The sequence below is a fragment of the Bacillus rossius genome, chromosome 1 (assembly GCF_032445375.1).
Source record: "Bacillus rossius redtenbacheri isolate Brsri chromosome 1, Brsri_v3, whole genome shotgun sequence".
NCBI lineage: Eukaryota > Metazoa > Arthropoda > Insecta > Phasmatodea > Bacillidae > Bacillus > Bacillus rossius.
Genome location: NC_086330.1, coordinates 369,760,867 through 369,788,269, shown reverse-complemented (window position 1 = coordinate 369,788,269; position 27,403 = coordinate 369,760,867). Strand labels below are relative to the sequence as shown.

At 37.1% G+C, this 27,403-nt stretch overlaps 1 protein-coding gene across 1 annotated transcript in view; it reads left to right on the top strand.

Annotated features, from left to right (window-relative positions):
- Positions 1-779: 779 nt before the first annotated feature.
- Positions 780-27,403, top strand: part of LOC134528442 (guanine nucleotide-binding protein-like 3 homolog) — a 36,566-nt gene continuing 9,942 nt past the window's right edge. Inside the window, exons 1-7 of the mRNA XM_063362054.1 lie at positions 780-1,102; positions 4,694-4,801; positions 5,516-5,811; positions 11,108-11,243; positions 14,211-14,456; positions 18,527-18,614; positions 21,643-21,826. Of these exons, the coding sequence (XP_063218124.1) occupies positions 1,084-1,102; positions 4,694-4,801; positions 5,516-5,811; positions 11,108-11,243; positions 14,211-14,456; positions 18,527-18,614; positions 21,643-21,826 (1,077 nt within the window). The 5' untranslated portion in view covers positions 780-1,083. The remainder of the gene's footprint in view (positions 1,103-4,693; positions 4,802-5,515; positions 5,812-11,107; positions 11,244-14,210; positions 14,457-18,526; positions 18,615-21,642; positions 21,827-27,403) is intronic.

The following is a 27,403-nucleotide window of genomic DNA, read 5'->3' as shown; positions in this document are numbered from 1 at the left end:
AGTTCCCGCCAATGCCAATGTGGAAACTATACTTCGTAACCTAATTGACCTAATTTATGAAATAATTCCCAAACTTATAAAAAATAAACACATCCAATTTAATACTGTATCGATATTTGGAGATTAATGCATTTTAAACATTTAAATGAAAATTTAAATGATTATTATGTTGAGTTGTTCATAACAACAAAGCTTAAAATACCACCGCAAGACAACCAGCGCTACACGTCAGATGGTGGAGCGGAGCGGAACTACGGAGACATTAGGTGTGCCACTTTTGCATGCTGGCCAGGTTGGGGAGTGTCCAGACCTCCCCTTCTTAGACCGTGGTCATGACAAATTCATTAGTCCTTAGAGGGGTATACTCAATTGACTGTCCATATAAGTCCATTTCAGGTCATAGAGCATAGCTTTCGTAGATATACATCATTAATAAAAATATATTTAAATAACTTTTGCGGTAGAACAATAAACAAATTAAATAATAAAATTTTATAATAAAAATAACAATCAAAATAATAAGTTTTATAAATAATAATATCATTAAAATAATTCATTACTGTGCATTCTGAAAAATAGTAACAGCACAACTCGTTGGGCAGCGTGACATTAAAATATAATTATGGTACAGTTAAATACTAATTAACACTTAAAAAATTAACTATATACAATGATATAATTAAATACTTTAAACTAAACACAAAGAGTTATAGCAGGTATTGTTTGCTGTGTTCCGTTGTTGACTAAAAAATACCTTTTTTATTCGTACAGTTTTGTCTTATACTTTCTTCGTTTCACTTTTTACTGTCAGCTACAACTATTACCCTTTAATATACCTTTTTTAATCCTGTGTATTTAAAAATGTTCTGCAAAGTAAAATTATGATGCACAAATATAGTGCTTGTCCAGTTGCGTTTCGACGTTGATGTTAGTCGATTTTTTTGAATCTATTATTTTCATTTTCTACCCGGTTTCACTCTGTGGTCTTTCTATTGCGGCTGTTTGTTTATATTTTCTTTAGATATTTTCTTTTACATTTTGACTTTAATTTAAGCAAAAGAGCTTTAGACTTAGACCTTGATAATGGCAAAATTGTGCTTCAGTGAGTTTTTAATTATTTTGAACCTACAAGTGTTAATTTTGTATTTTTGTGAACATTTTGATTTGAAAGCGCTGTGCTAAAATTAAGAAAAATATATAGTATCGTTAGTTACTGCTATTTGCTCTTCTCTACTTGCCCCGATATTGACTTTGTTTCAATGTGATATTTGTTTTACGGTAATAATACGCAGATAACTGGTTGATTTACCTACACTTAATCGCCACGTGGGTTGATAACCTAGCAATACCGCCAGCAAATCGGAATGGTGTTTAACGTTATAGACTTTTAGATAAAAATTGTCAAAATAGGCTTTGGTTTTGGGTGCTACTGATTTTTGTTAACGTTTCCGTAATTAACTTTAAATTTTTTTCTCATTTATATATTATTATATTTTACTCATATCCGCATGTATATTAGTGTATTTTTATTGTTAGGCCGGGTTTATAGAAAACGCAAGAACGCAGGACGCGACAACCGCAAGAAATTCACAGTAGTTTATAAAAAACGCAAGGCGCCGGCCATCGCCAACGTCAAAAAATAAAATTTCAGGAATAAGTCATGATTATTTTTAAAATCTTTGTTGTACTTATCGTACAGGCAGGGAAAATTTTTGGATAAGCTGAACAAGAAATTCATCAGCTTCCTCCATTGCGCTGTATTCACTAGAAGAATGCCAGCCCAAAACATAAATAAAGAAACACAAGCGTAATGATTACAATCGCAGAGCCTTCTACATGCATTACATGACAGTTTCAGTTTCCACATACTAAAGCAACCAGTATAGAAGGCCGAAACGCAAGGAGAAAACGCAGGAAGTAGAAAGTTGAACAACTTCTGCGTTGCGTTCTTGCGTTATTGCGTGTCTTGCATTTTTTATAAACGTGCTGGTAGAAGAGTTACAGTTGGACTTTTACCATACATAGTTGCGTTTCTTGCGTTTCTGCGTCCTTGCGTTTTCTATAAACCTGGCCTTAGTATGAATCAATGAGCACCTGATTTACTACATAAATTACTTCAACCTTAGTAAACATGTATATTTGGTCACTCTTACATAAACTACAATAAGCACATTCAATATAGTGACACCGTAAACAATGTTAATATAATAGGAAACTACAAATAGTGCATTATTGGTGTATTGTTTTGGAGCAGAACAGTGGCGGATACAGAAATATCTCGGGGGGGGGGGGGGGGGGGCAGGTCTACCTCTTCCACACACTCCCTTGTTACGTCACCTTGGTTGCTTGGATGCAGCCAGAGATCTTTTTCCAAGCTCTATCCGTTTCATTTACGTCTCGCCCGAATATTAAAGGTAAGTGTATGAATGTGTATTGTATAACATCGGCGGCCGGGTGCGCGCCCTCCATTTGCCAAGAACCATGCTTGGTGCTGGGCTGCCCTGGTCAAGGGGGGGGCGCGCGCCCCCTGCGCCCCCTTCTTTGAATCCGCCACTGGAACAGAACAAATACAAGCAATTTTCATGCACCAGTATTACCATTTATGCACAACAATGCATGAGTTAGGTATCTAACTAAAATTTCACTATAGGTGGGCAAGATGCTTCCAGTATAGATACTGAAATTGTCAGGAGTAAATATATGGCCACTAGCTTTCTCAGTCTTCAGAAACATAAATTTGGACCACTGGTTGTTTATAGTTTGTAACTGATTGCATTTAATTATCCTTTCAGTGAAATGTGCCTTGTAAAATTTACACCAACATATAGGTGTCATAGGCATAATTATTTGATAATTATCAGTCTAAAAATTCAGATTACCAGTTGACTACGATTCCTCGTGAATTTAATAAATAATGAATACTGATCTTTTTAAATCCATGCCCATCTTTAGTACCTACCATCAGATGAAACTCATGTCACTAGTGATACTTCAATGTTTTCCTATACTTTTTACTAACACACAACTAGCTAGATCTATACTCTTTGTATCCAGTAAAAATGTTAAAATTTTAAACATTTTCTTTCAAGCTTTCGTATTTTTACAATATTGCACGGTAAATGCCACTGAATCCTCCATTTGTTGTCCATAGTTACCCACTTTTTAAATATTTCGCCAAAGAGCAAAACATTATACTTATGAGATACCTAAAAAATAAACTAATCCTCGGCTTAGAGAATCAAAATATTTTACATGCTTCGGTAAGAATTGCGTTCTTACAAACTTATGTTCCCAAAAATAAATTACATATTAAATCATAAAGTTGAATCTTTGTTTTACAGAATGCGATTTAAATTTTGGTAATTTTGGAAGGGAGCGAGAGTGCGTTAAAGTTCTGTGTTACGCATCAAGATTATCCCTTGGTACTGATGGCATGATCCTGTAGATATCAATCCCTGTAGTACATGGTACTTGCTAATAGTAAATCATACTCAAAATCCTGTTGTAGTTGGCCACAAGTCTGGTGGCAAGAAGTCATGCCTACTTTTCCATTACCTTCCTCCGGAACTGTATCACATTCCTCTTTGTTACCTTCTTCTCCAAACTATTCCATTTACCTATCGTTCTTAAGATCATTGATTTTTCCCTTTTCCTGTTCTTCATTTTCTAAAACCACAAATATTAATTCTCACGTAATGTAAAAAAATTAGGTTAAAAACCCAAGTGGGTTAGGTTTTTCCTCCTCAAAGAAGCCCAACTCTGACTACCACTGAGCAATCTTCTAACTCATCCAGCTTCTTCAGTACCACCCCCGTCTCCTGGCAGCCCGTACACGGCAAACAGCTGTATCTATTCGCTCATACCCTAAAGTTCAACTTCCGCCTCAAGGCCTTCCCTTATACAAACCATCATCCTACCCCCTCTCATATTTCTGTCCCTACTTGATTCCCCCATTTCTTTTAGTTTTCTTTGTAGGTCCAGACTTGCAGTTTCCGATATTGTATCCTTCATTGCATTTTAAATAGTGACTAATGATTAAGATAAAAAATAAAAACTTAAGAATTAATTAGTTTAATAATAATAATAAATATTTATAAAAAAGACAGAGAAAGGGTTCTATTTATAATTAAGATTTTTATTATATGTGTTATTTCTATTGTAACTCCTTATGACTATTACCGCTAAATATTACTTAAAGTTTTATGAAACCCCTTAACATGTTTGTAATATAATCATAGATATTATTGTTATTAGTATTTGACGTGTGTGGTAAAACGTAATAATGTATGGTATGTGTTTAGGCTATTTTGATATTGATAACCATACGGATACATGAGTTTATGTTGTTGTATATACGTTGTGCATTGTATTTATAGTCCACAAGCATGAGCTTTCAGCTCTTTGGGACAAGTTGTAATAAAGTTAAAAAAAAAAATCTACCAGTGAGGTCTGTATCTAATGTTCTTTGAAAGAGCAATCTTCATATCTAATACAAACACACTTTCCTTGGTAACCCAAGCCTAGATGACTGTTAAATAAATCATTAAGTAATCCTACTCCATAGCCTATCCTTCTTAAGGGCGACGGGCCTCGACCAAAGAAAATTATAGTAGAATGTTTAACCTAATACGATAGGTATCCTAAAGTTAAGAGTAAAGAGAGAATTATTGTAATGCTTTTATTTTATTTGCAGAAAAGAAGAGCAAGCGTATTTCGTGTAGGACACGCTACAAAGTAGAGAAGAAAGTACGAGAGCATAACAGAAAACTGAGGCGTGAGGCAAAGAAAAATCCCAAAAAAAGTAAGTTGGTCTGAACTAGTAAGTAGTATAGGCAGGCCTCTTCAAAGTCTCGGAAAGTTTGGGTGTTATGCACAAAATCTAGGAGCTCCTCTTACAGGCTTCTGCTTATTTAGATCATTTATCACACCTTGCACAGTGGACAAGTGAACAACAGTTCAGTGTCCGCCACACTCTCTGTTTACAGGTTGCACTGTTGTCTTGTAAGTATGCAATGTTGCCAAGTGTTTGGGGCTCTCAGGCATTGCATTCGCGGTGAGCGAGGTAGTGTCGGGGGAAACTGGCGACAGTTTTACACAAAGTTTTTTAATTTATCTACGAGCCCATGTAGTACTGCGCACCACAAATAAAATATATGTATACACATTGTCCCGGTTTCTGGCATGCAGTATTTCTGCAAAAAAAAAATATTTTGTAACAACTAACTTGGCTAATGCTTTCTAAACCGCTGCATGGTTATATCTCAGTATTTTGGCAGATATTAGTCACCAGCAAGGAAAAGTTAGCATCATGGTGATGTGGTGCACAGGATTTGTAGAGCCCTGAGTGGCACCAAATCAAATGTTAATATCTAGTACTAAATCTATTTTTAAAATTATTTGTTTTTGGTCACAGATGTTTACGAAAGACTTTTAATAAGTACACGAGGCAAGTGTGATTCTGAATGCACGTGAGCCCGGCGTGGGTCGTCTAGTGCCGAGCGGGGCTTGCTTGCAGGCAAGAAGAAAGTCGTGCAGATCCCGAACATGTGCCCCTTCAAGGAGGACATCCTGAAGGAGGTGGAGGCACTGAAGCGGGAGCGGGAGGAAGAGAAGGCGCGGCTCAGGGAGGAGGCGAGGGCGCAGAGGAAGAGAGAGAAGGAGCAGCAGCAGAGCGGTGACCTGCAAGCGCTCGTGCAAGACGCGCAGACGAAGCAGGCCTTGCACGATGTCGCCACCGCGGACGCCGGCAAGGTGGAGGCGACGTCGAAGCCCGACAGCTCCGTCAAGTCCTACTGCAAGGAGTTCAGGAAGGTACGTCGCTTCGTGTGTCAATCCCGGGGTAATCTCTCCTTTCCTTTATCTCATGCACGTACGCATAGCATTGCAACACCGCATTCTTGGCTGTAAGTACGTGCAAGCACACATGCGTTCTGATAACCAATGGCTTATAAAAACCCTCCAACTATTTGCGTGTCTGATTCAAACAGGCTTGTGTCACCCACTCTCTCCTTCCCGCCGTGTCCACACCCTAGGTGACCACCACACAGATGTGTCCCTCAGGCTGGGCAGCCGCCCGCCAGCTGACAAGTACCGCGTTCGTCATGACCCGGCATGAAGCGGGAGCGGAGACATGCAGCGTAGTCGAGGCTCCGTCTTGCAACTTTGTTTGTTCCCTGCATTGATGTCATGTTACAAAGAGGGCTGTTACTTCTGCAACATCTGCACCCAAAGGTGCAGTCAGTATTAAAAAGTACAATGGGTGTAAATATTACAGCCCAAATGTATGAGAAGAATAAAATAAATTATTATTGTAAAAATATGAAATAAAACTGTAATTTAGCTGTGCTAATGTGAGGCAGACATGGCAATTAATATAAATTTTTTAACATAAACATTATGAACTGTCGCTTTCCACGCTAGTGTTTGCCACGAAAAATGCTTTATTGTTCCAGTATTTACAGGCCCATTACTCTTTGGACCCAGGGCCAAATGACCGGAAGTGGGGTTACGCACCTGTACACAGAAAGCCGCGGGAAAGATTTTCGCGTAAATTATTAAATTTATTTTCATTTGCGTTTTTTGTTATACGTCAGTAATTACGACGTGTGTTGTAGTGCATGCACAACTACATATCTTTTGTTTTGATTCTTGCTTATCACTATTATTACGTTTGGCGCCTAGGTGCGAAACGTTGGACCAATCTCAGCAAGGCGTCAGTACACACGCGCCATATATAAGTAAAATCTCCCGTTTATTCGGGGCGTTACTTGTACTTCCACAGTTGTTACCTACGACACTCCACAGAAGAGTTTGGTGCCAATTTGGACTTGATTTTTTTTTCGATCCATTTAGTTGATATATTTTGGTATAAACTTCATGCTGAATAAATTACATTCAATGAATTAAATATATTGAAATATTACATTTTTGCTACTTATTTAAGCTTTGTTAGGATGCTTTCAAATTTGATGATTTTATTTGTATTTTGATGATTTGTGGTGAATTAACATGCATTTCTGTGTTATATTGACATGCTTTTCGGTGTATTTGGTTTGTATCGCAATTCACCTTATGACCTTATTCCCTTCAGTAGTCATTACTAGGGACATGCAAATTTCGCATTTACGATAAAACAAATTTTTACGCGAAATTCGTAAGTTTAACACGAATAACCTCACTTTTACGTAATTTCTGATATCGCGAATTTTTTTTTGCGAAATACGTTTGTTTACCACGAATAACCACACTTTCCCGCCATTTGGTAACTTAAAAAAAGTAAATAAATAGCCGTTGTCACCACTGATAACACCATCAACGTAAAGACTACACTTGCCAATGTTTACGTTTCATTATTTATTTGATACGACGCGTTCTTGGCGAACTGCACTCGTGCACTAAACGCTCATGTCTCGAAGGCACGTTTACAGAGTCAAAGAGTAATGTACGGCCATTTTGTTGGATATTTTGTGCGTTACAGCGCTTGTGTCGCGAAGCAAATTATAAATTACGCACAACTGTTCATCTTGCATGTACTATGGACTGTGCAAACTGTTTTAATTTTGTTCTCTTACAGTAAACAAACTTAACAATTACGTTTTATGTTTAAGAATGATAATTTTTGTTTAAAATAGTTTTATACCGTGCAACTATTTTATAAAAACTGTAGTTTGTGATAGAAAACGTCTTCATATTTCTCAGCATAGGTTTGAAAGTGTAAAATATGCCGAAACCTCAAGCAATCACCAAACTTCGTGAACGCGAATTTCGTGATAGTGGATTATATGCGAGGGTAAATACGTAGTTGGGCGATATGTGTTAATTTTTTTTTTTTTTTAATCCGAAAATACTTTAATAACGAGGCTAGAAGACTGGAGCTAGCCAAATGCTCATATTTTGCATAGTGAGCTTACCAAGGTGCAGCGCAACTTTGGAAACATGGAGTGCATTTTTTTGACGAAACAAAACAAGTTTTGGACCACATGAACACCACGAAAAAAGCTGCTGTGAAAATAAGTGTAGTGCAAGTGTCTACAAATTCTCTGGTGAAGCTTACCAGCTTGATGGCTACAGATCCAAGCAGACTTGACTTTGAAACACTGACTGTCCTTAATCCAAAAAATATTTTGATTACGGACATGAGCCCTATTTTGCTTGCTAAGTTGTGTAAAGTTTCTACTCTGAAAGAAATGGACCGCCAGGAGCTGATCACCGGTTTTGGAGAGTTAAAACAGATAGTTGAGAAACAAATGAAGGAAAGCAGTGTGGATGTAGTGAAGGCACTTCAAGTTTTAAAACTTTCACAACCTGAATTTTCTGACAAGTGCCTGGAAGCAGTGTGGATGTTGTGTGCAAACGTTGATTCGGAACGCTTCTTGTTACAATACAATAATGTTCTCACTGACAAGAGAACTAATTTGAAACAAGAAAATTGAGCTACAATGGCTATTTTTTCATTTGAAAGTTAAATGTTGTGTTAAAGTACTTTGGTTCTGAAATTATTGGGTTGACTTAATTTAGAATCTGAGTTCTTAAACTTGTGTCTTTTTAACCTATATTTGTGTAATTTTAATTTATAATGTTTCAATTGATGGTGCAATTATATTACAATATTCTCTTCATATTTCTTACACTTGAAATTGTAAAAATATAAAAAATAATAACCCCACTTTTAGGTAAAAATAACACTGATTTTAAGGGAAAATAACACCACTTTTCATAACAAAATAAACACACCTTTTGCATGTCTCTAGTCATTACTCATTACTTACTGCAATTTGTGTACAAACAATTACTCTGAATTTTTTAATGCATAAAATGGATAGTACGAAAGGAAGTATATATGTAGTCCATTTGATATTTTATTGCCTTTATATTCAATAATTTAATACATAATCTCCACTTAATGTACAAATTCAGGAATGTTCACATTTATTTGAAACATGCAAGATATGATTTGAAAATATACCTTTATTTACTAGTGTCTGTCCATGTCATCAAACAAACATAATAATACATTTATTAAGGCTTCTGACAGCTAAAATATGATAAATAACCCTCCCCACTTCATGAATGGTTTTATTAAAGATTTATTATGTTTTATAATCAGGGATGATGCTTGGTTAGGTTCTTTAGTTCATTTATATATGTACATAATAGCTGTGTATCTTTTTGAGAAGTATTTGTGCATTTGCAACATGTTGTTATCAACATAGTTTACATTTATTTCACATTTTTAATATTTCTGGTAAGTTGCATACTTAACTGTGGAAAAGTTATTTTAAATTATTTTTTACATATTTTTTTTGTTTGGTTAAAATTTTCTGTGTTCACGTAATTTTTTTTTGGAAATTTTTTGTATGGTGTTTTGTATAAGGGCAGGCTGATACAATAATTTTGCCAGAGTACAGTGAGTGTGGGAAGGACTTGTGATTTCGTATCAATTCTGTTGCTATGTGACAGTGATTGGCTGATTTTTCTATGTGTAATTTTGTGTCATTGGTCAGAAGTGCAGATAGCTCTCTGATTTTTTGTTCATGGCATCACTAATGCAGTTTTTTTTTTCCAGTGGGCAAGAAGCTGTATTTGTAGGTCGCCATGTTAGACATTACATAGGCATCTGCGAGAGTGATTGTGTTGAGAGGTGGCTCGCCAACTTAATATATTAATGTAGTAGAGAGAAGAATTTTAAACCTGTGGTCTGGGCCACGCTGTTTTTTTTTTTTTTTTGCCTTATTTCGGACAGTCAAATAGAATTGTACGACCACAGGCGACAGTGGAGGTCTAGAGTGGGACCTTTTCAGGAAACTGGTGGCCATGCCTTGCAGACAGTGGTCACTCTGCTGTTGGTACCGTGCGTAGTCAGCAACCATGGGATTAAATTGATGAACAGTTTTTAATATCGTGCCGAAGTAATGAACCAAGTTGTTTGCAGATTTGGAGTTCATTTTCTGTGTTTTGTTGCGATATTCTTGTTTTCATGGTCGACTTGTACATTTTTCATGGAGGATGATAAAAATATTAAAAAAAAAAAAAAAAAGGTTTAATTATTTTGTGTCCAAGATACTTAATTTCAATAATCAATTATTAAAAGTAACATTTACTGTGGGTATTTAAATATTTTTTTCAACATTCAACAACATTTTTTCAAGTAATTTTGTATGTCCAATTCATATCATAGCTTGCCGAATAGGTCTGGATTGTGACACTTTATTAGAGATGTTTATACAAATTGTCACAATTCTAATGCTAACACTGGATTCAACCTCAAAGAGTTTAGAGTTGGGAATTACAAGTTGCAAAGTATGTAAAAGTATGAAAATTTATGTAAGTGTTAAAAAAATTATTAGAAAGTATGTGAAATTATGTGCTGCTTCTGCCATCTGTAACTGTCTAGATATTTTTTGATTCAAAACTTTTTTCAAATCAGCACCATGGACAAATATTCATTTCACGTTTTACTACGTATGTTACACATGTTAAATCCGTTACCTACCGACTTCCGTTACCCTGTTATTCTGATATTTCTCTACCGGCTGTAAATAAAGTTTCTTTTCAAAAATAAAAAAAAAATAACAGCGAAATAATCTGTTTTAAAAATGAAATTGGCTTAAAAATAGAACCATGAAAATCTCATCTCTGGTTCATGAAACTTGACACAGCCATAGCAGGCGGAACAGAGCTTTGAATGGACGCGTGTGAGTAAATATCGCAGGCATTGTCTGGAGTTGCTTGGGGTCTTGGGTTGTGGCCAAACACACACACACGCACGCACATGCACACGCACGCTGAATTGCCCGGGCAAAGCACCCTTGGGAGCTGATTATTGGAAAACCTCGTTATCAGTTGATGGCTTTGTAGATACTATGTAGTCTGTAAATCATCCATTTACTTGAAGACAGGGAAATATTTATTTTTAACGCCCTACAAAGTTTTATAGAACTCTTTTAGTCTGTACAACGTATACTTGGAAGACAAGAAAACTTCCATTTTTAACGCCCACGCAAAACCTATTACATTTAGTTTCTCGACGTCTCGGGCCTTCGACGCGGCTGCGACCCCGGACGCGCGAGGAGCGTAGTGGGGTGTCAGGGGACGTGTGTGCCCGAAGGTGCTGGAGGCGGCAGACGTGGTCCTGGAGGTGATCGACGCGCGGGACCCGCTCGGCACGCGCTGCAAGCAGGTGGAGGAGGCCGTGGCGCTGGCGGGCGGCAACAAGCGGCTGGTGCTCGTGCTGAACAAGTCAGGTGAGCGCGCTCCTGCAGTCCTTCTGGCGCTACTGCCCGGCTTCTCATTACCATCGCTGAGCATGGTAAGCTTTAATTTTTTTTTAAGTTTTACTATTTGTCTATTTATCTAAGACCATTAAATAGTATCTAATGACTATCATTATAGTGGAAGTCATTCTAAAAGAAAAAAACAAATTCTAAACACTAGGTAATTATTTTTCACAGGAGAAACATAAATGTAATATTCGGTCACTATCAGTAGCAAGGCATTCTATAAAATTCTGCACTAGGCTCAAAAGAGCAAAAATTCTTAGTATTAAATGATATTTTAAAAAAATCATTGTTAGAAATGGTTGAAATCTAGATGGCATCTTTCATTACATCTCCTTGGAATTAAAAAAAAATATTAGATGATACATGGGAATACATATTTCTAAAATTTACTTTTCAACTATGTTTCAGATGCATTTCAAATGGTTTTCATTAGATTGAAAAGTAATGTCTTAAATTTTTGTGGTCTTTGGGGTACACCTGACTACAAAGAACACTGGAACAATGAAGTGCTAATGGCGTAAATCATGCATTTAAAGAGAAATTAAATACCTGTTTAAATGCACACTGCAAACTAAGGGTGACTTGCTATAGTCTTGCCACCAAAGGCACATCTGCCTGTTTATGTGCATGCCATTTTTCCGGTGCACTTGGACCTAAGTTGTGCTGTGAAAAACTTTCTCAATTTATTATTTTATAATAAAAATATGTATATGGCTTTTCATTTGTGCTGCAGGAAATTCTGAAAATATTACACCCACGTTATTACAGTGATTTTTTTTCAACTTCTTATTGTTACCTTTAAAAATTATGGAAAAGACGGGAAAATGTGAATATAAATTTTAGTTTGAATCATATTCAAATACAATTTGAAAATACTTTTAGAATACAAGTATGGAATTTGAATAGCAAGAGTGTAGAAATTTTGTTTATAAGTAATATTTTATCAAATATTTGAAGGCTACATGATTTCTTAGAGAGGACATTGTAGATATTAAGATATTTAAAGTTAATGTTAATGAATACGAGAACTAAATAACTGTGAACAATATGTTATTTTGAATTTTTATGGATTGTTTTTTAAGTAGTTGTAAACTGCTTATTGTTTAATGATATTCGATTTGTCAAAAAAATTCCAGCTTGCAGATTGTCCTGCCGTTTTATAGTGATTATTACATCAAGCTCATAAATATGTTGCAACTAGGCACACACACACGGTTCCAGTGTGCAACAAACACTCACCCTTAATGTCAATAGTTACACCATGTGGTGTGCATGCAACTACTTCACTTAACTTCTATCACTATCGAACATTTTTTATTTTGAAGTTCCAAGTATTTGAAATCAATTTTAATACAAATTATAAATTGTTTATTTTGATGTTTGAATTGTTGATTTATCGCAGTCATAATAAAAGGCTTAATATTTAAACTTTTGCAAGTAAGAGTTAAGTCAGCGAACATTTTAATGTATGTATCAAAATTGTATAGAATTAATAATTTTCTTTAGCTTCTGAGATAAACATTCCATTTCTAATAAAGTTTTACAACATGGAATCACTGGCAACTTAATTAACTTCATTCATTTTTTTTTACGGTTTTTTTAAAACTTACATTGTTTTTGTTGAGAAGTTGAGTTTGGAAGTGTGTGTCTTAGTGGTGTAGCCCTGCTGTGCGAAGGTTCACTATTTATAAAGACTGCTACTATTTTTTTTATAATAAGTGGCTAATATCTTCATAATTTTAATTTTAAGATATTTATTTACGTAATGAATGGTTTCAGAGTTGTAGGGCTCATATGTGTATTTTAACATATAGTATCATTTGTAAGGTTACCTTTAAGCTGTATCTATTTTAATTTATTTTTAAGATTAAATACATTATTAGCTAACTGGCTACGTAAAAGTTTAGGTAAAATGAGAACTGAATCAAAGACTTTACTTTTGGCGCGATATGAAGCACGTTAAACACCTGCCAGAGGTTGGGAAGGACGGAACTGTGACATGAGAAGGCATCAGCTGGCATGGGATTGAGTTGTGAACCTTGGATGCGAGAGGTCATGTGGCGTGGCTGCATGAAGTGCGGGCCGCGATGCGAGCATGTACGATGCTGGGAGTTTGGTGTGTCGATGAGACAAGAGGATCCACCCATGAATTAAGTTTGGAGAATTGGTGTTCGTTGAAGTGCACTTTGCCAACTGAGCGTGCTAGTATGGGCATGCCTGGTGTACAAGAAGTGTGCCTGCAGTGGCACGCTTAAATATTTGGCAAGGTACCATACATAATATGCTTTGGCAATTTCTACGTTTCCTGCAGTCAAGTAAGTGACGATGCCCTTAGACTGTATGGCCCCTGCATGCTACATGTTTGTTCGGCAGCGAGGTAGCATGTTCTGCCATTATGCATATTTGCCTTGAAAATTTGCAAAGGGGACTGGAACAAAATTTGTAAATAATCTGTATTGTGGAAAAGTTTTTTTTTAAACCCTCTGGTATGTTTATATCAAGTCCTAGTGCGCCACAAAACTTTAAGATCGGCTAGAGACATAAGAAAGGAACTGCATTTGTTTACAAAATACCTGGGTAGTTAATATTATTGGGAAAAATGTTTTATAAACCTTGCAAAATTTTTTGTATTATTTTTGATGTAGCCAAGAATTACCTTTGAACATATTTTATAGGTAACGTTTTAATTTTTGTTCTTTGGATTCACCTCCCACATAAACTTTGTGTAGTTTATCTGTTTGGTTTGTTTTCCAAGACATCCTGAAGATGGAACAGTGTTTTGATAATTACGTGTAAATCTTTGAGGAGTATAAATTTTAGTAAGGATTTTTGGAGACAAACAGACGGGTGTCTGGATTGTGTTGGCACTACCTGGGGTAGTGGGGATGCCGGGGAGCAGAGCGAGCAGGGCAGGAGTGACCCGGTGCGCAGACCTGGTGCCGCGCGACAACCTGCAGCTGTGGCTGAAGTACCTGCGTCGTCGCTGGCCCACCGTGCCCTTCAAGGCCAGCACGCAGCAGCAGAGCAGGCGCCTGGGGCGTCGCAATATGAAGAAGGCGGCGGGCAGCGCCCCCGTGCAGGGGTCCGTGTGCGTGGGCGCGGAGCTGCTCATGTCCGTGCTGGCCAACTACTGCCGTAACAAGGGCATCAAGACCTCCATCACCGTGGGCGTCGTCGGTACGTCCCCACATCTGCCCGTGTATCTCTGTCGGATGACAAACCCCGGCTTCGACTGTTCAGATCGTTTGGAAATCAAGCCTTCACCTCAATATTCTAGCCTTCTTGGCTGGCTCAATATTTTTTTTTGTCAACAAAATGGTTGCACTTACATTATCAGAAATATTTTTTTTTGAACTTAGAGTTAGATCTTTACACTTGCTTTGTTTTTATATTTTATTAACATTTTGATAATTAAGTGTTTTTGAACTGTAGTCGTATTGTCTTTTTGCATTGTGGGGAAACTTGTGCTTTTGCTATTATTTTAATCACTAGTTTATAAAACAAGACTACTTATCTTAAAAAAATATATACAGTACACTCCCTATTTAACGCGGTTGTCGGGGGACATAACTTTTACCCGCGTTGTTGCATATTTTTCCGCATGCCGCGCACAGTTTGTCGCACGGCCTACGAGCGCGCCACACGCCGCCATACACACGTGCGGCACACAAGCTGCTGCCAGTCTCGTGGTGTCAGCCACAGTATCTGCTTCGTCTAAGTGTCCGTAACAAAGTAAGTGCAGTGTGTGCGGTTACACACGATTCTGTGGTCAAAGACTTCTAAATAGAAAGGCCATAGTAATACTTCAAACCGAATATGAATCGCAAAGTACCGAGTTTGATTGACAAAATAAAAATTCTAGATTTACGTACTTACAGATAGCGTGTCTTTTGCAGAAGTATGCAGCAGATACGTGAAAAACGATTCTAGCATTCGTACAATATAAAATAAAGAATCGCCTATCGTGTAAAGTGGTTAAACTTTGTTATCCATGCTTACAGTAAATTATAAATGGTCACATGTGGGATACAAAAATTGCGCCAAAATAATTTTAGCGCAATCAGTGGCGCCGTATTAAAAAGTCTGTTAAACGTTATCTTTACTTATTCCATCAAACGCTGTGTCGAGTTGCTGAGTGTGTGTGGCTCGGATCGGCAAGTGTTATATTCCCCAGCCTCTGGTTAAAGGTCGGGAGGCCGCTACACATAAACATTTCCGGGGCTTGTTTACTACCTCACGGCAAAAGTGGTACAGTATGGTTCACGTAAGTATTGGACCACTGGGAATTCCTCGGCAAAGATTAAAAATACGCTAGCTGATTTACTTTACTATTTAATGTTAAAACATTATACCAAAGTAAAGAGATGAACGTGTATAATACAACGAAAAATATTACGTCTGTAGGTTCAAGTTGTAACAAAACATTCATATGTCTCCGCTTGTCAACACACGTGACCACGAGAAGTGTGCAGACGGAAATGAGTGAACTACTCAAGGTCACCAGACTTCCCCCCTTTCGGCTTAATCGCCCCTCTCATCACTGGCGCTTATATGCCACTCCTCCCATCTACCCGGGTGTCTTGGTCGCATATTCTCGGCTCGCCTCTCCCCTCCCAGCGCTTGCCGTCAACCAAACCTATCCAAAATCAATCCCCAGCCGAGTCACGCTGGATAATGTCGCTGGACGGTGGGCTTTATCGGGTCCCCTGTCCGATGCTTTATTTGTGGGTTAAAAAAAATGTTAAGAACTAGTGTTTCAGAAAATAACACTGGGCTGGATTGGACCATAATTTGAAAACCCTACAAGATAGAGGAATAATGTACGGAGATATCTTGTTTAGAATTTCACTGCGGACATTTTCTACGCCTAGGCTTTTTTCTTCCCCATGTTTAGTTTGTGAGTTACAACGCAAAATTATCCTAATCGGCTGTCAACCATTTATTCAATTATTATTACAGTAGAAACTCATTAATCCGTGACGCGCTAATTCGGGAATCGGATAATCCGGGACGATATAAAAGTGCAGAAAAAAAAGAAGTAAAAATTGTCAGCGCTTAAAATTATCATCACGCGGGCCGGCGGCCGGCAAACACTACAAGCCATCGCGTGGGCCGGCAAACACTACAAGCCATCGCGTGGGCCGCCAAACTCTGCAACACTGTTTGTACGGACCCTTTGTGTCGCCCCCTTTCAGCTGTCACATTTGTCACTCTTTAAACTTGAGGGGGATGTCCTGACTTCTGCTTCCCGTCTCCCTTTGTTTGTTTCCACCCGCTAACGCACGGCAGGCGCCTGGCGAGTGACGTGTCTGGCTGGCATTCGGCTGGACGAAGTGGAATGAGTTGGGGGGGGGGGGGGGGGGAGATATAACCAAAATTGATGTGTGCAAGTTCAGCACGATCTTATCTTTCTCTCTTCGGCTGTTGTAAATGACCGTGAACTAATGGCTAGGCAGTGCCGTATTTTTTTAAGCCGAGACTAATTCGAAGACGGTCCTTACCTTGAACGGATTATCCGGGTTTATTACTTTTTTTTTTTTTACAGGATTTTAACTATCCGGCCCTCGGCGGGTCCCAATTAACACGAAAAATTGAGAGTTTACTATTTTTTATCCATCTGCTGCCAAGGCGCAGTAAGCCTCGGTAGACGTTACGTCACATGACCTTGGCCTTAACCCAGCTGCACGCCGGTGTCTGAGAAGCTTGGCAAGACCTTCCGGGCTTTTAATCGCTAGTCCGTGAAATTCGGTAATCCGTGATTATCTCGGTCCCGACCATCACGAATTAACGAGGTTCTACTGTGTTATTAGTATTATTATTAATTTCTGATTGGGGGACATGGTTTGACCCGCGATATACCCGATTCCGCGATCTATCGGGGCGCGGTATACCGGGAGTTTACTGTATATATTTTACCACTGATATGAGAAGTCTTAGCAGGGAGTAAATGTTATTTATTTTTAAATATGTTATACACTTTAAATAATAAATAAAATCTGGTTCGTGAAAATGAAGGTTGGTTTTTGCGATTACCTTTCCTCAATACCTGGTTTCAGCAATGTCTCAATTACAGAATATAAAAAAAATCTTAAATAATATCCAATTTCATGTGACTCCATAATAATTTATAATTAGTGATGGATTGATTCCCAATTTTCTCAAATCCGAATCTCAAAAGAGTGCCTCGAATCCACCCTTCAAATCCAAGTTTAGGTTTTAAGAGTCAAAAAATGAAATTAATGTACAAGAAATAAAAATTTAAACAAATATAAAATGCTTCTTCATTGCAATTGTTTGTTGCTGAAATTGTTATTTACATTTTAAATTGGGAATTCCTAGAGATTTTACAGTATTTTAAAAGTCGCTAACCTACACATACCTACCAACACATTTTACAATGTCACATGATTATATGTACCTAACTTAATCATTTGATAGAATGAAAAACTACTTTAAATTTTGCAGAATGATTTGAAAACATGCCAAGAAATTAAGGAAAAATCTTTCAAAGTTTTTCTCCCATTGAATTACTAATTGTTTTTACAAAATAAAACATTTTTAGTTTTCAGAAACTATCTCAAAAATATATACAAGATCATTTTCACGACATTTTAAAATTCAACCAAAAATTTAAAATAACTTATTGTTGAATTATTAAAAAACATGGTAGGTACTATATGAAGCAGTGCACCAAGTCGATCTTTTGGCATAAACAGAGCAGAACCTACACAATGTGTACATTTCTGGATGTTTTAATAACTAAAGTAAATGAAAAATGGGTATGGGTAGCATGTCTTCACATGTCATCTGTGTCCCAATAATGTTGTATTTAGCACAATCCACTTTTTGACGTGACGTCTTATAAATCGATGAAAGCCGGCTGCATGTACGAAAAATTGTCACGTTCCGCCTGAGCCGAGCGTGCAAGAACCGGCCAACCACAGTGCGAGAAAATCTTCTATAATATCAAACAGGTTAAGGCAGGCTTTTTTTACTAATTGTTCGTGATTATATTTAAACTAATTATTTAAATTAAATTTGCAAAATTTAAAGTAGTTTTTCATTCTATCAAATGATTAAGTAAATAATATTTGAAAATTAAAAAGTATGCAATTTTTTATCAATGTTTTCTTATGACGTTATCACGTAAAATTATTGTCCGTAAACCGACTTTACAGACAACCCCCTTTTTCTTAATGTAGTGTTTGTACCCTGAAATGGAGGCTGTAGTTCGTCCATTGCTGCAGGTCTGCCGAATGTCGGGAAGAGCAGCATCATCAACAGTCTGAAGAGGAGTCGAGCCTGCAATGTTGGAGCCACTCCGGGAGTCACCAAGTAAGCTACCGTATAAACCCACGTACCACCCGCACCTTTTTTTTAAAAAATCAGGTTCGAAAAAGTAGGGTGTGGGTGTTACACGGGTCTTGGGCTTAGCGCGGTGACGAAATAACGCCGGCGCGACTGGAGGTTGCTGCGATAGACAAGAGGGGTAGGGGAAAAGGATGGGAACGAAGCGGCAGACAGTCAAGGTCACATTCCTCACGTCACAGCGTTGTCACGCTGCAGCTTCGCTGGTTACAAACGCGCGCTCCCACGCACTGTCCTATCCTCATTTGCAAAGTACCCAGTGGTTTTACACGTGTGTTTGCTGCAAGTATTGTAATTAATCGTAAAAAGTTGCGTTCTTTCACAGTTGTGGAAAAATTAAAAACAATCAGTGAAGCGGAAGAAATCGGTAACCGTGCTGCTGGGCTAAAATATGTTGACGAATCATGTGTGAGAGATTGGAGGAAAAGTAAAGACAAACTTTTCGGCCAGTGGCGATAGACGTGCGTGCCGTGGTGCGGTAGCAAAGTTTCTGGAGATAAAGGGAAAACCTCTACGACTACATACAGGTCAGACGGCAATTCAGGTCCACTGTAAGCACGGAAATGTGTTCGCTAAAGGCGCTGTAAATAGCTCGTGAACTTGGCGTGGGTGAAGGCTTTAAAGCAAGTAGGAACTGGATGCGCAGGTTCATGGTAAGAAAGGGTTTGTCCATGAGGCGGCGTACTACAATCTGCCAGCTTTCACCGACAAGCTACGATGAGAAAGTAACAGCATTTCAGAGGCATGTGTTAAAGCTGCGGAAGCTGTAGAATATATGCCACATTTAGGCACAAGGTTTTTTATTATGCATGTAATAAAAATAGTTTTTATTATACATGGCTAGGACTCGCGTGCGTTATCGTTTATTTGTTTGAACGAGGTCATTGCCCAGCGCACGATAATGGACGCGGAAGATTGTAGCTGTAAACAGCTGGGAGCTGGGTAAGGTCACGCGCACACACGGCATGTTATCGTTCGCGCGCGCCGATGCCATGTTCTACTCGCGCGATGTTGCCACATTGCAGTTGCCTGCCTTCTGTACACTTTTAACGCAAATGCTGAGGCTGTAATGAGTAGCATAGTACTTTTTTTGGTAATTCTTTACGATTTGTTACTGTTTGAAAGGAAAATAAATCACGACTAAATTATTTTTTTTTCCATGCAGATTTCCAATAAAAACATTTTTTCCCACCATGGCATTCTAAAAATAAGGGTGCGGGTCTTACCCGGGGGCAGGTGGTGCGTGGGTTTATGTATACGGTATTATCATTGCACATGGGCAATATTTAGCTTTGCGGTGTTGTATTTGGGTTTTACGTAAACAGGAGCAAACTGGCCTTATTTCAGTTATGCATGAAGTGCAGTGCTGTTGGTGGAGGTCTTATGGCATACCAAATTTATGTTTTGTGTTTTGTTTAGCAATCGTATATTTTTAACATACTGTGAAATTTTGACTAGACTCGTATTTACTCTTGTTTCTTAGTGTACATTACATCTTTTTCAAAGGTTGAAAGCTTGCAATACGGTTTTTTTAAATCCAAAATTTATTTTTGGTTTTTTTACTTGATAATTAAAAAAAAAATAGAATCCTGAAGTTGTGCTATGCTTATCACTACAGTTTGAATTATTAAGAACAAGAATTGACAATTATTTTTGATTGGGCTTTGGAAGAGTAACCTGTAGACCTGTGCGAATATTCAAATAGAATAATAATAATAAAGTATTTGTATTAATTTCAACCGGAAAATTAACTCTGCATCATTTTTTTCTCCTGCTATTTTCTGGTTTCCTACTGAACTGCATAGTACGAGCTTCACAATTACTAGGCATTAGGTATATAATCCTAGATTACTGCAGGTTTGTATTAGTTATGTTTCGTGAGTGTTTTATTATATCCCTAGATCAAACAGTGATGTACACAAATTTTTCGAGCTCTAATATTAGGCTCGAGTTGAGTACTTAAAACTCAACTCGACTCAATGTCTTTACTGTTGAAAAGACAATACTTAGGTATTTTCAATCATCAAACTTAAGCATTTGTTTTAAAAATATATTTTACTACATGTAAAATACGTATAACATAAATTGCAGGCAAAAATAAAGCAGGACGTCATTTTGACTTGTCAGTCAAAGATATGAAGATAAATTTTGTATCACTTTAGTGAGTGCTCAACAGCAATACTATTGCTTGCCTTGGTAGTTAGAAGTAGAAAAAGTACACATTACAAATTTTAAATATTTTATTTTTGTATTTTTGTGGTCCAAACAGCAATACTATCGATTGCTGTTGTAGTAGAAATAAGTGTACATTTTTCGTAGTTTGTTAGCTGTATTATAAATCTATTATGTATTGCAAGCTATTTCAAAATGGCATCTTAATCAGTGCTTTGAAACATTAATAGCAGATTTTTTACGTTTTTCAGACAGTGTTGTTATATAAAATTATCCGCACTTCAAGATAATCGCAAGATTTTATCCTCGTAGTACATGGCAAGTGTGTATCCGATTCGAGTCTCATCCTGTCGAGTACAACGAACTCGACATTCGATTAGAGTCAAACTTTAGGTACTCACTCGTCTCTGCTCGAGTTTTCAAGCCCCGGCCAATTTCTACCAATCATAGATCGAAATCCACTTCAAATTAATACATTCGTTTGTATCCCGTACGTTCAATTGTCAGTAAAAATGAGATACAGATTACTAGCAGCACATGAATTTATGATCAAAATGCATGCTTTTTTTTATAAGATGTATGAAATAAAATTACTGAATAGCTACTGTTTTGTACTTAAATACTTACACCGTACCTGTGTTTTCCAGGCTTTTTTTTTTTTTTAATATCTTTTTAAATTTTCTGAATTATTTTTTTCCCTGTTTGCCAAAACCCTGGTGATTTAAAAAAGAGTGCCTGTGTGACCAGACCAGTTATTCTTTCGTGAACTGCAGTGCTGAGAGGTGCGTGCCGAGAGAGGGTGCACACGGCCTGTGTGCTGCAGGAACATGCAAGTCGTGCAGCTGGACTCGAAGATCAAGCTCCTGGACAGCCCGGGTGTCGTGTTTGCCCGAGCGAGCTCGGATTGGGACAGCACGGTCGTCCTGAAGAACGCTGTGAGGGTGGGCGCTATCGTGGACCTGATAACACCGGCCACCGCGATACTGCAGAGAGCGAACAAGGAGCAGGTGTGTGATAACGGCCGGGCCAAGCGGCAACGCTGTGTCACTAGTTGCGTGTGTGAAACCTGTCAACTTTCACTGCATTACAATGAAAACTTTTCACAAATATTTTGTCACTTTTGGCAAAGATTTTACATTCATTCATTAAAAAAAATTTTTTTCGTGATGTATGGGAATATCCCAATTCTTGTTTGATGAACCTCGTATGGCTATGTTGTGATAAGGTTAAAATATTTTTAGAAGCACTTTAACTTTAGTACACCTATCCCTCACTTAGTACGACTAATTCGTTCCTAAAAATGCTTGTGTTATTCAAAATCACGCATTCTGAAGCATTAGTTTCCATAAATAGCAAGGCTAATTTAATTAATGTGTTCCGAAATTGTCTAGGAAAATATACTTTAAGTAATATAAATCCGTAGAATAACACTCAACGATAAATATGTCACACCATTAATCTTTATACTAGAGGTGGGACGATACCTCACTTTCGATACTTGATTCTGTATTGTTTTTTCAGTTCGATACTTTCGATACTCCAGGGAAAAATATTTTCCCATTAAGTAACAATTATTACAAATAACATAAATTAGTTTTTAACCATATAAATTCAATCTATCATACCAGCATTAAGTCAGATTAAACTTAAATACATAATGTGTAAATAATTGCATTATATTAATGAAAGATATGAATTCATCATTATATATACATATAAAAAAAACCACCAGAAATGTAAAATACAGTCCATAATCAAGTAAAGCTGACATGAGAAACAGTGGCCTTACAAAATGTTTGAAGTCCTTTCTTTGTTGGGGGGGGGGGGGGGGGGGGGGTTAAAGTCACCAAGCCTAAAAAAGAAATATAAAAATTAGGCTATTATAAATAGAAAATCAGAAATTTTTGCTTGTTTGTTTCATTTTACAAACAACTTTATGCAACATAACAATTTTCAATAACATTTTAACTTGAGAAACGTAAAATACAAAACAATCCCAAGAAAACAATAACAAACGGGTATATTCAGTTCAAAGATAAATGAATGCACAAAATATGAGATCCGTGCCTTGGTAAAGCGCGTGCACCATTTTCATAATCATTGCTAGTTTGCGCCACTAGTCTCGCTTGGTGCTGGCCATAGATGCTACTAGCGAAGTGCACAGTCTTCTTGATACTATCCATATCTATGGTGCTATAAAGTTATTTTCTTACGTTTGCAAAGGTAAACAATGAACGTTTTTCAAAATAAAAGTATTTATTAAAATGTAATTTATCAGGAGGAATATATCTAACAAAAAAATTTGTGAATTTTAGGACTTTTCCGCTTCGTAAAATCGTATGAAACGGGAAATTAATTATTTTATAAGTGTATGTTCCGGGAAAGTAAACCATTTATACAAATATAATAATACTTTCGGCAGGACCAAAATTAATCGGCGTATGACACGGGAAAATGTATGAAACGGGAATGTATCATCGAGGTTCTACTGTAGTTGTATTTTGTACGATGGCGACTCAAAACTTAATTCAATACAAATGAACAAGCATTCCGGTATCGAAAAAATGTATCGAACTTACAGTTTCAATACTCGATACTTTGCGATAACGTCAAGTATCGAAGGTATCGAAGTATCGAAAATCCCATCACTACTTTATACCCATCCTATCACAGTTTGCTTGACAAATACTACACCGCGTAACAGGAGATACGTGGTTATGTACTCTATCGTCAGTCGGCTGGCTGACTTGCCCGCCCGGGTGTGACCTTCAACTCACGTCTCGTACCTTTCCAAACCATCCTTTACTGACAGTGAAACTGATATTACTGTCCGGATAATTACATTTTAACTTTTCAAAAATTAAAGTGCTTACCATGTCTTATCGCATAATCGTCGCACAATTTATAATAAGATCATGTTTCAAAAGTAGGGGTGCGATTTTTATGCGAAAAAAATTGTTGTTAGGTATAAGTTATTCATAAAAACATAACCCATTCATAGAAAAGTACGTTTATTAAAAAAAATAGAGTATTAAAAATCACTCTGCCAAACAATTTAAATTAATAAGGCATGCAAGAAAAACATTTCTTCAAATCTAATTAGAAAAACAAAATCTGTGACCTGAATGTGAGCCTGAACTAACTCATAACTATCGTCGTAGTCACTCTCACCACGAAAGAATGCGGGCTATCAAATGTAGTAAACTTGGCACAAGACAGAGAGCGCGTGTTGCATGCAATCGGCAAGATCGCTGCAATCGATATTCAACTACGTGTGCGGGCTTTATACGTGAAGCAACATAGCCAAACATGAATGATGCCAACTAGCGCTGGCTACATTTTTATAAATGGTACACCGCGGCGATGCAGACTAACAGATAAATGTTATAACGTTTAAAGACGTCTTTAAAAGAAAATTGTGCGCACAGTTTACTTGCTTAAAACTAAAGTGCGACCAACATAAGCGTGGCCATCATGTCAATCTGCGTGCCGTAATACTTTTAGTTTTGTCTCAAATACTTGAACACGTTGCATTATGAGTGATCGAGCACGTACAGTTACCAGCAACTGAATGGGCAGACGTTGCTTTTGTTTGAGTGAATTCCTTGCCACTGGCTAGACTGAGTTCACGGCCCGGTCTGTGGCCAGGCGACAACGGTACAGCACGGCGGCATACGCGCACGTAAAAAAATTTGGTCCTTTACACTCCATAGCCGCAATTTAACTTGCCATAGCTGATGTTTGTACATCAGCCTATAGCGTAGACAGACCTGCACATGCATCTCTTCCCCCCTTGTTTGGCTAACTGTATCCCACGGCACACCTGTTGTTTACAGAAGTTGAAACAGACTTTGTGGCGTCGTGCCCGACTTTTTTTTTCTTTTTCTTTTTTCTTTCCTGTGGAGATTTTGCGCTAACTGAAATTTACAGACGTGCTATTCAAGACTGGGGCAGTAAAATTAACATCGCGCTAAATGAATCCGTGCAATCTGAAGACGTGCTACGTGAGGGATAGGTGTATATTAATGCAAGTGATCACAAACTCGCTATTTACAGCACTTAACTCAAAACAAATTGTGATTGCATAAAAATATAGCTCAGCATTTTAAAGATACAAGTAATCAAAGTTATTTCACTGTCTTGCGAAATGACAGCGGAAAAAATCATGTTTACGTTTGAAAACAAGGTACAATTTTTTATGTTTGAAATTGAAACAAACATTTATATAGGTATTTTTATTTATTTCATCATGTGTACAAGTAGTATGTCTATGATCATAGAACTTCAACAGTCAAACATTGCCACTTTTTTTATTATGTACAGCAAAGGAAGAGAATGTGATAATTACATAAAATCAATAGTTACAATTGCCCTACCACCATGTGATGCAGTAGTAGCCCTCTTTCCGTATTTGTTTATGACGAAATCAATGTTACGGATGAAAAATAAAATAAATAAATCAAGAAGAAATTTGCATGAAATGATTTTGTGAAATTGATGAAGTTAATTACAGTTTACGTTGCTGCCATCAATATCCAAAAAGTTAAGTAGTTAAGTTTTTAAACTTAAATATGAGCTGATTTCATCACTACAGTAGAACCCCTCATATCCGACCTTCCCACAACCGACTCCTCCGGATATCCGACCTAGTCTCCGTGGTTGGCGAGCCTGTTCAGACTTGAAAAAGTGACGCATCTACATGTCTTCGTGTCGCAAACTGTCAGTTCAGCCGTGATTGTTGGTGCAGAATGTGCTCTTACTGTAATCTTGTACTGTTCTGTGTTTTTTTTAAACGTAACGTAATGTATTGTGGGTAGAAAAATGGAGGGACACTTCCGCAAAATCAAGATTTGGCAAAACTGAAACAAAAATACATTACTGAATTCTTTAAATAAGGTATGCTTACATTGTATTTATCGTCTCCTTTATAATTTAACAAAGTAAATGTTTGAAATGTAAGCTTATACAGCAACATTTTTACAAATAAAGTTGTATTACTGTACATACTGTATAGCTGGGAAAGGCGTTTTTTTTTTTTGCTCCTACGGATATCCGACCTTTTGGCCGTTCCGACCATGGCCCGGTCCCGTCATGGTCGGATATGTGAGGTTCTACTGTATTTCACAAATAAAGCGGTTTGTTAAAACAATTTGTGTATAAAGGAAAATAAATTGGATTTCAATTTATTCCAGGATATTTAGTGGTTCATAGACTTTCCTACCCCTACTGATACTGCAACTAACATTTATGATTAATTGCTAGTTGGCTACACTTTATAAATAAGCGGGTTGAACATATTTTTGTTTTTTATTATTAAATCTAAGATAAATAAATTTAAATTAAAGCAAGCTCTTTGAAACACTGTTTATATATTTGTTAGGTAAACATCCTCTTGTTTACTCATAGTTAACTATTAGAAACCTATTATTATTATTTGCCCTAAAAAATATGATTATACTAATATTATCTGGCAGCAAAGAGGATCTGTGTTCTGTAACAATCAACAAGCAAACAAAGGAAATATTTGAAAAACAAATCTGCACAGGTATTATTTTCCCCCAATACCATAAACACTTGTGTCAATACTTTTAGATCGGTCAAGAGCTGAATACCTGCCGATGTGTGATACCAGTTTCAGCTATCAGAGCAACACGAGTGTTTTGTCTAGAGACGTAAGAGACTGTAAAATTTATATAAAACGAAACAATTAATAACGATTCACTCGCGAACAACTCGATTGGCAGCAAGCGTGCACGATAGTCAGGGTGGCCAGTCAACCGGGAAATACGGGAAATACGGGAAATAGTCAGGATTTCTTAAAAAAAACAGGAATTTTATTATCCTAGAAGAGTGACCACCCTGATAGTACAATTTACCGCCATGATGGCTGAACAACTGTTGCTTCGTTGCCGGAAGCTGCAGGGCTACCTGCCTTGGCAGGCAGCCAACTTGAAAAACTTGGCGCTGCTAGCAAGCAGCGCGGGAAGTTCAAAATTCAGATGTTTCTAACACTATACACTAAATTAACTATAATTATACTATAATTAAATTTTTAAAAAAAATGTGCGAGTACCCGATATTTTTTGGTACGATTCGAATCCACAATTACCCGAACCCGGAATCGTTGTACGTACATGGATTTGAACAGTATTATGAATATTCACAAAAGTTGTAAATTAATTTAATACAGCTCAAAAATTCTAGCAGTGAAAAATAAAATAAGCTACTATTACGTAAGTATTTATAATATGATGTATCAAAGAAAGATATGTAAATTAAATAATTAACACAGTGACATTAAAAGAATTTCGAGATTTCGAGAGCTTAAACTATAGTTACGAATTTCATCGTATTGCAAACTATAAACTAAAAACAATTACATACCTACAAGAAAAATACGTCTTGGCTATTTATTGGAGAAAAAATGGTTTCGTTTGCTGAAACGTTTATATAACTGAGATTTCCCTGTGGCATGCAGTTTATTACGATTGAGTTGGAGAATGGAATAAGTTTTGGATTTCATATTTTAAAGTGTTTATTATTAATTAAGTTTACATAATTATAAACATTTCCATTTCAGTGTA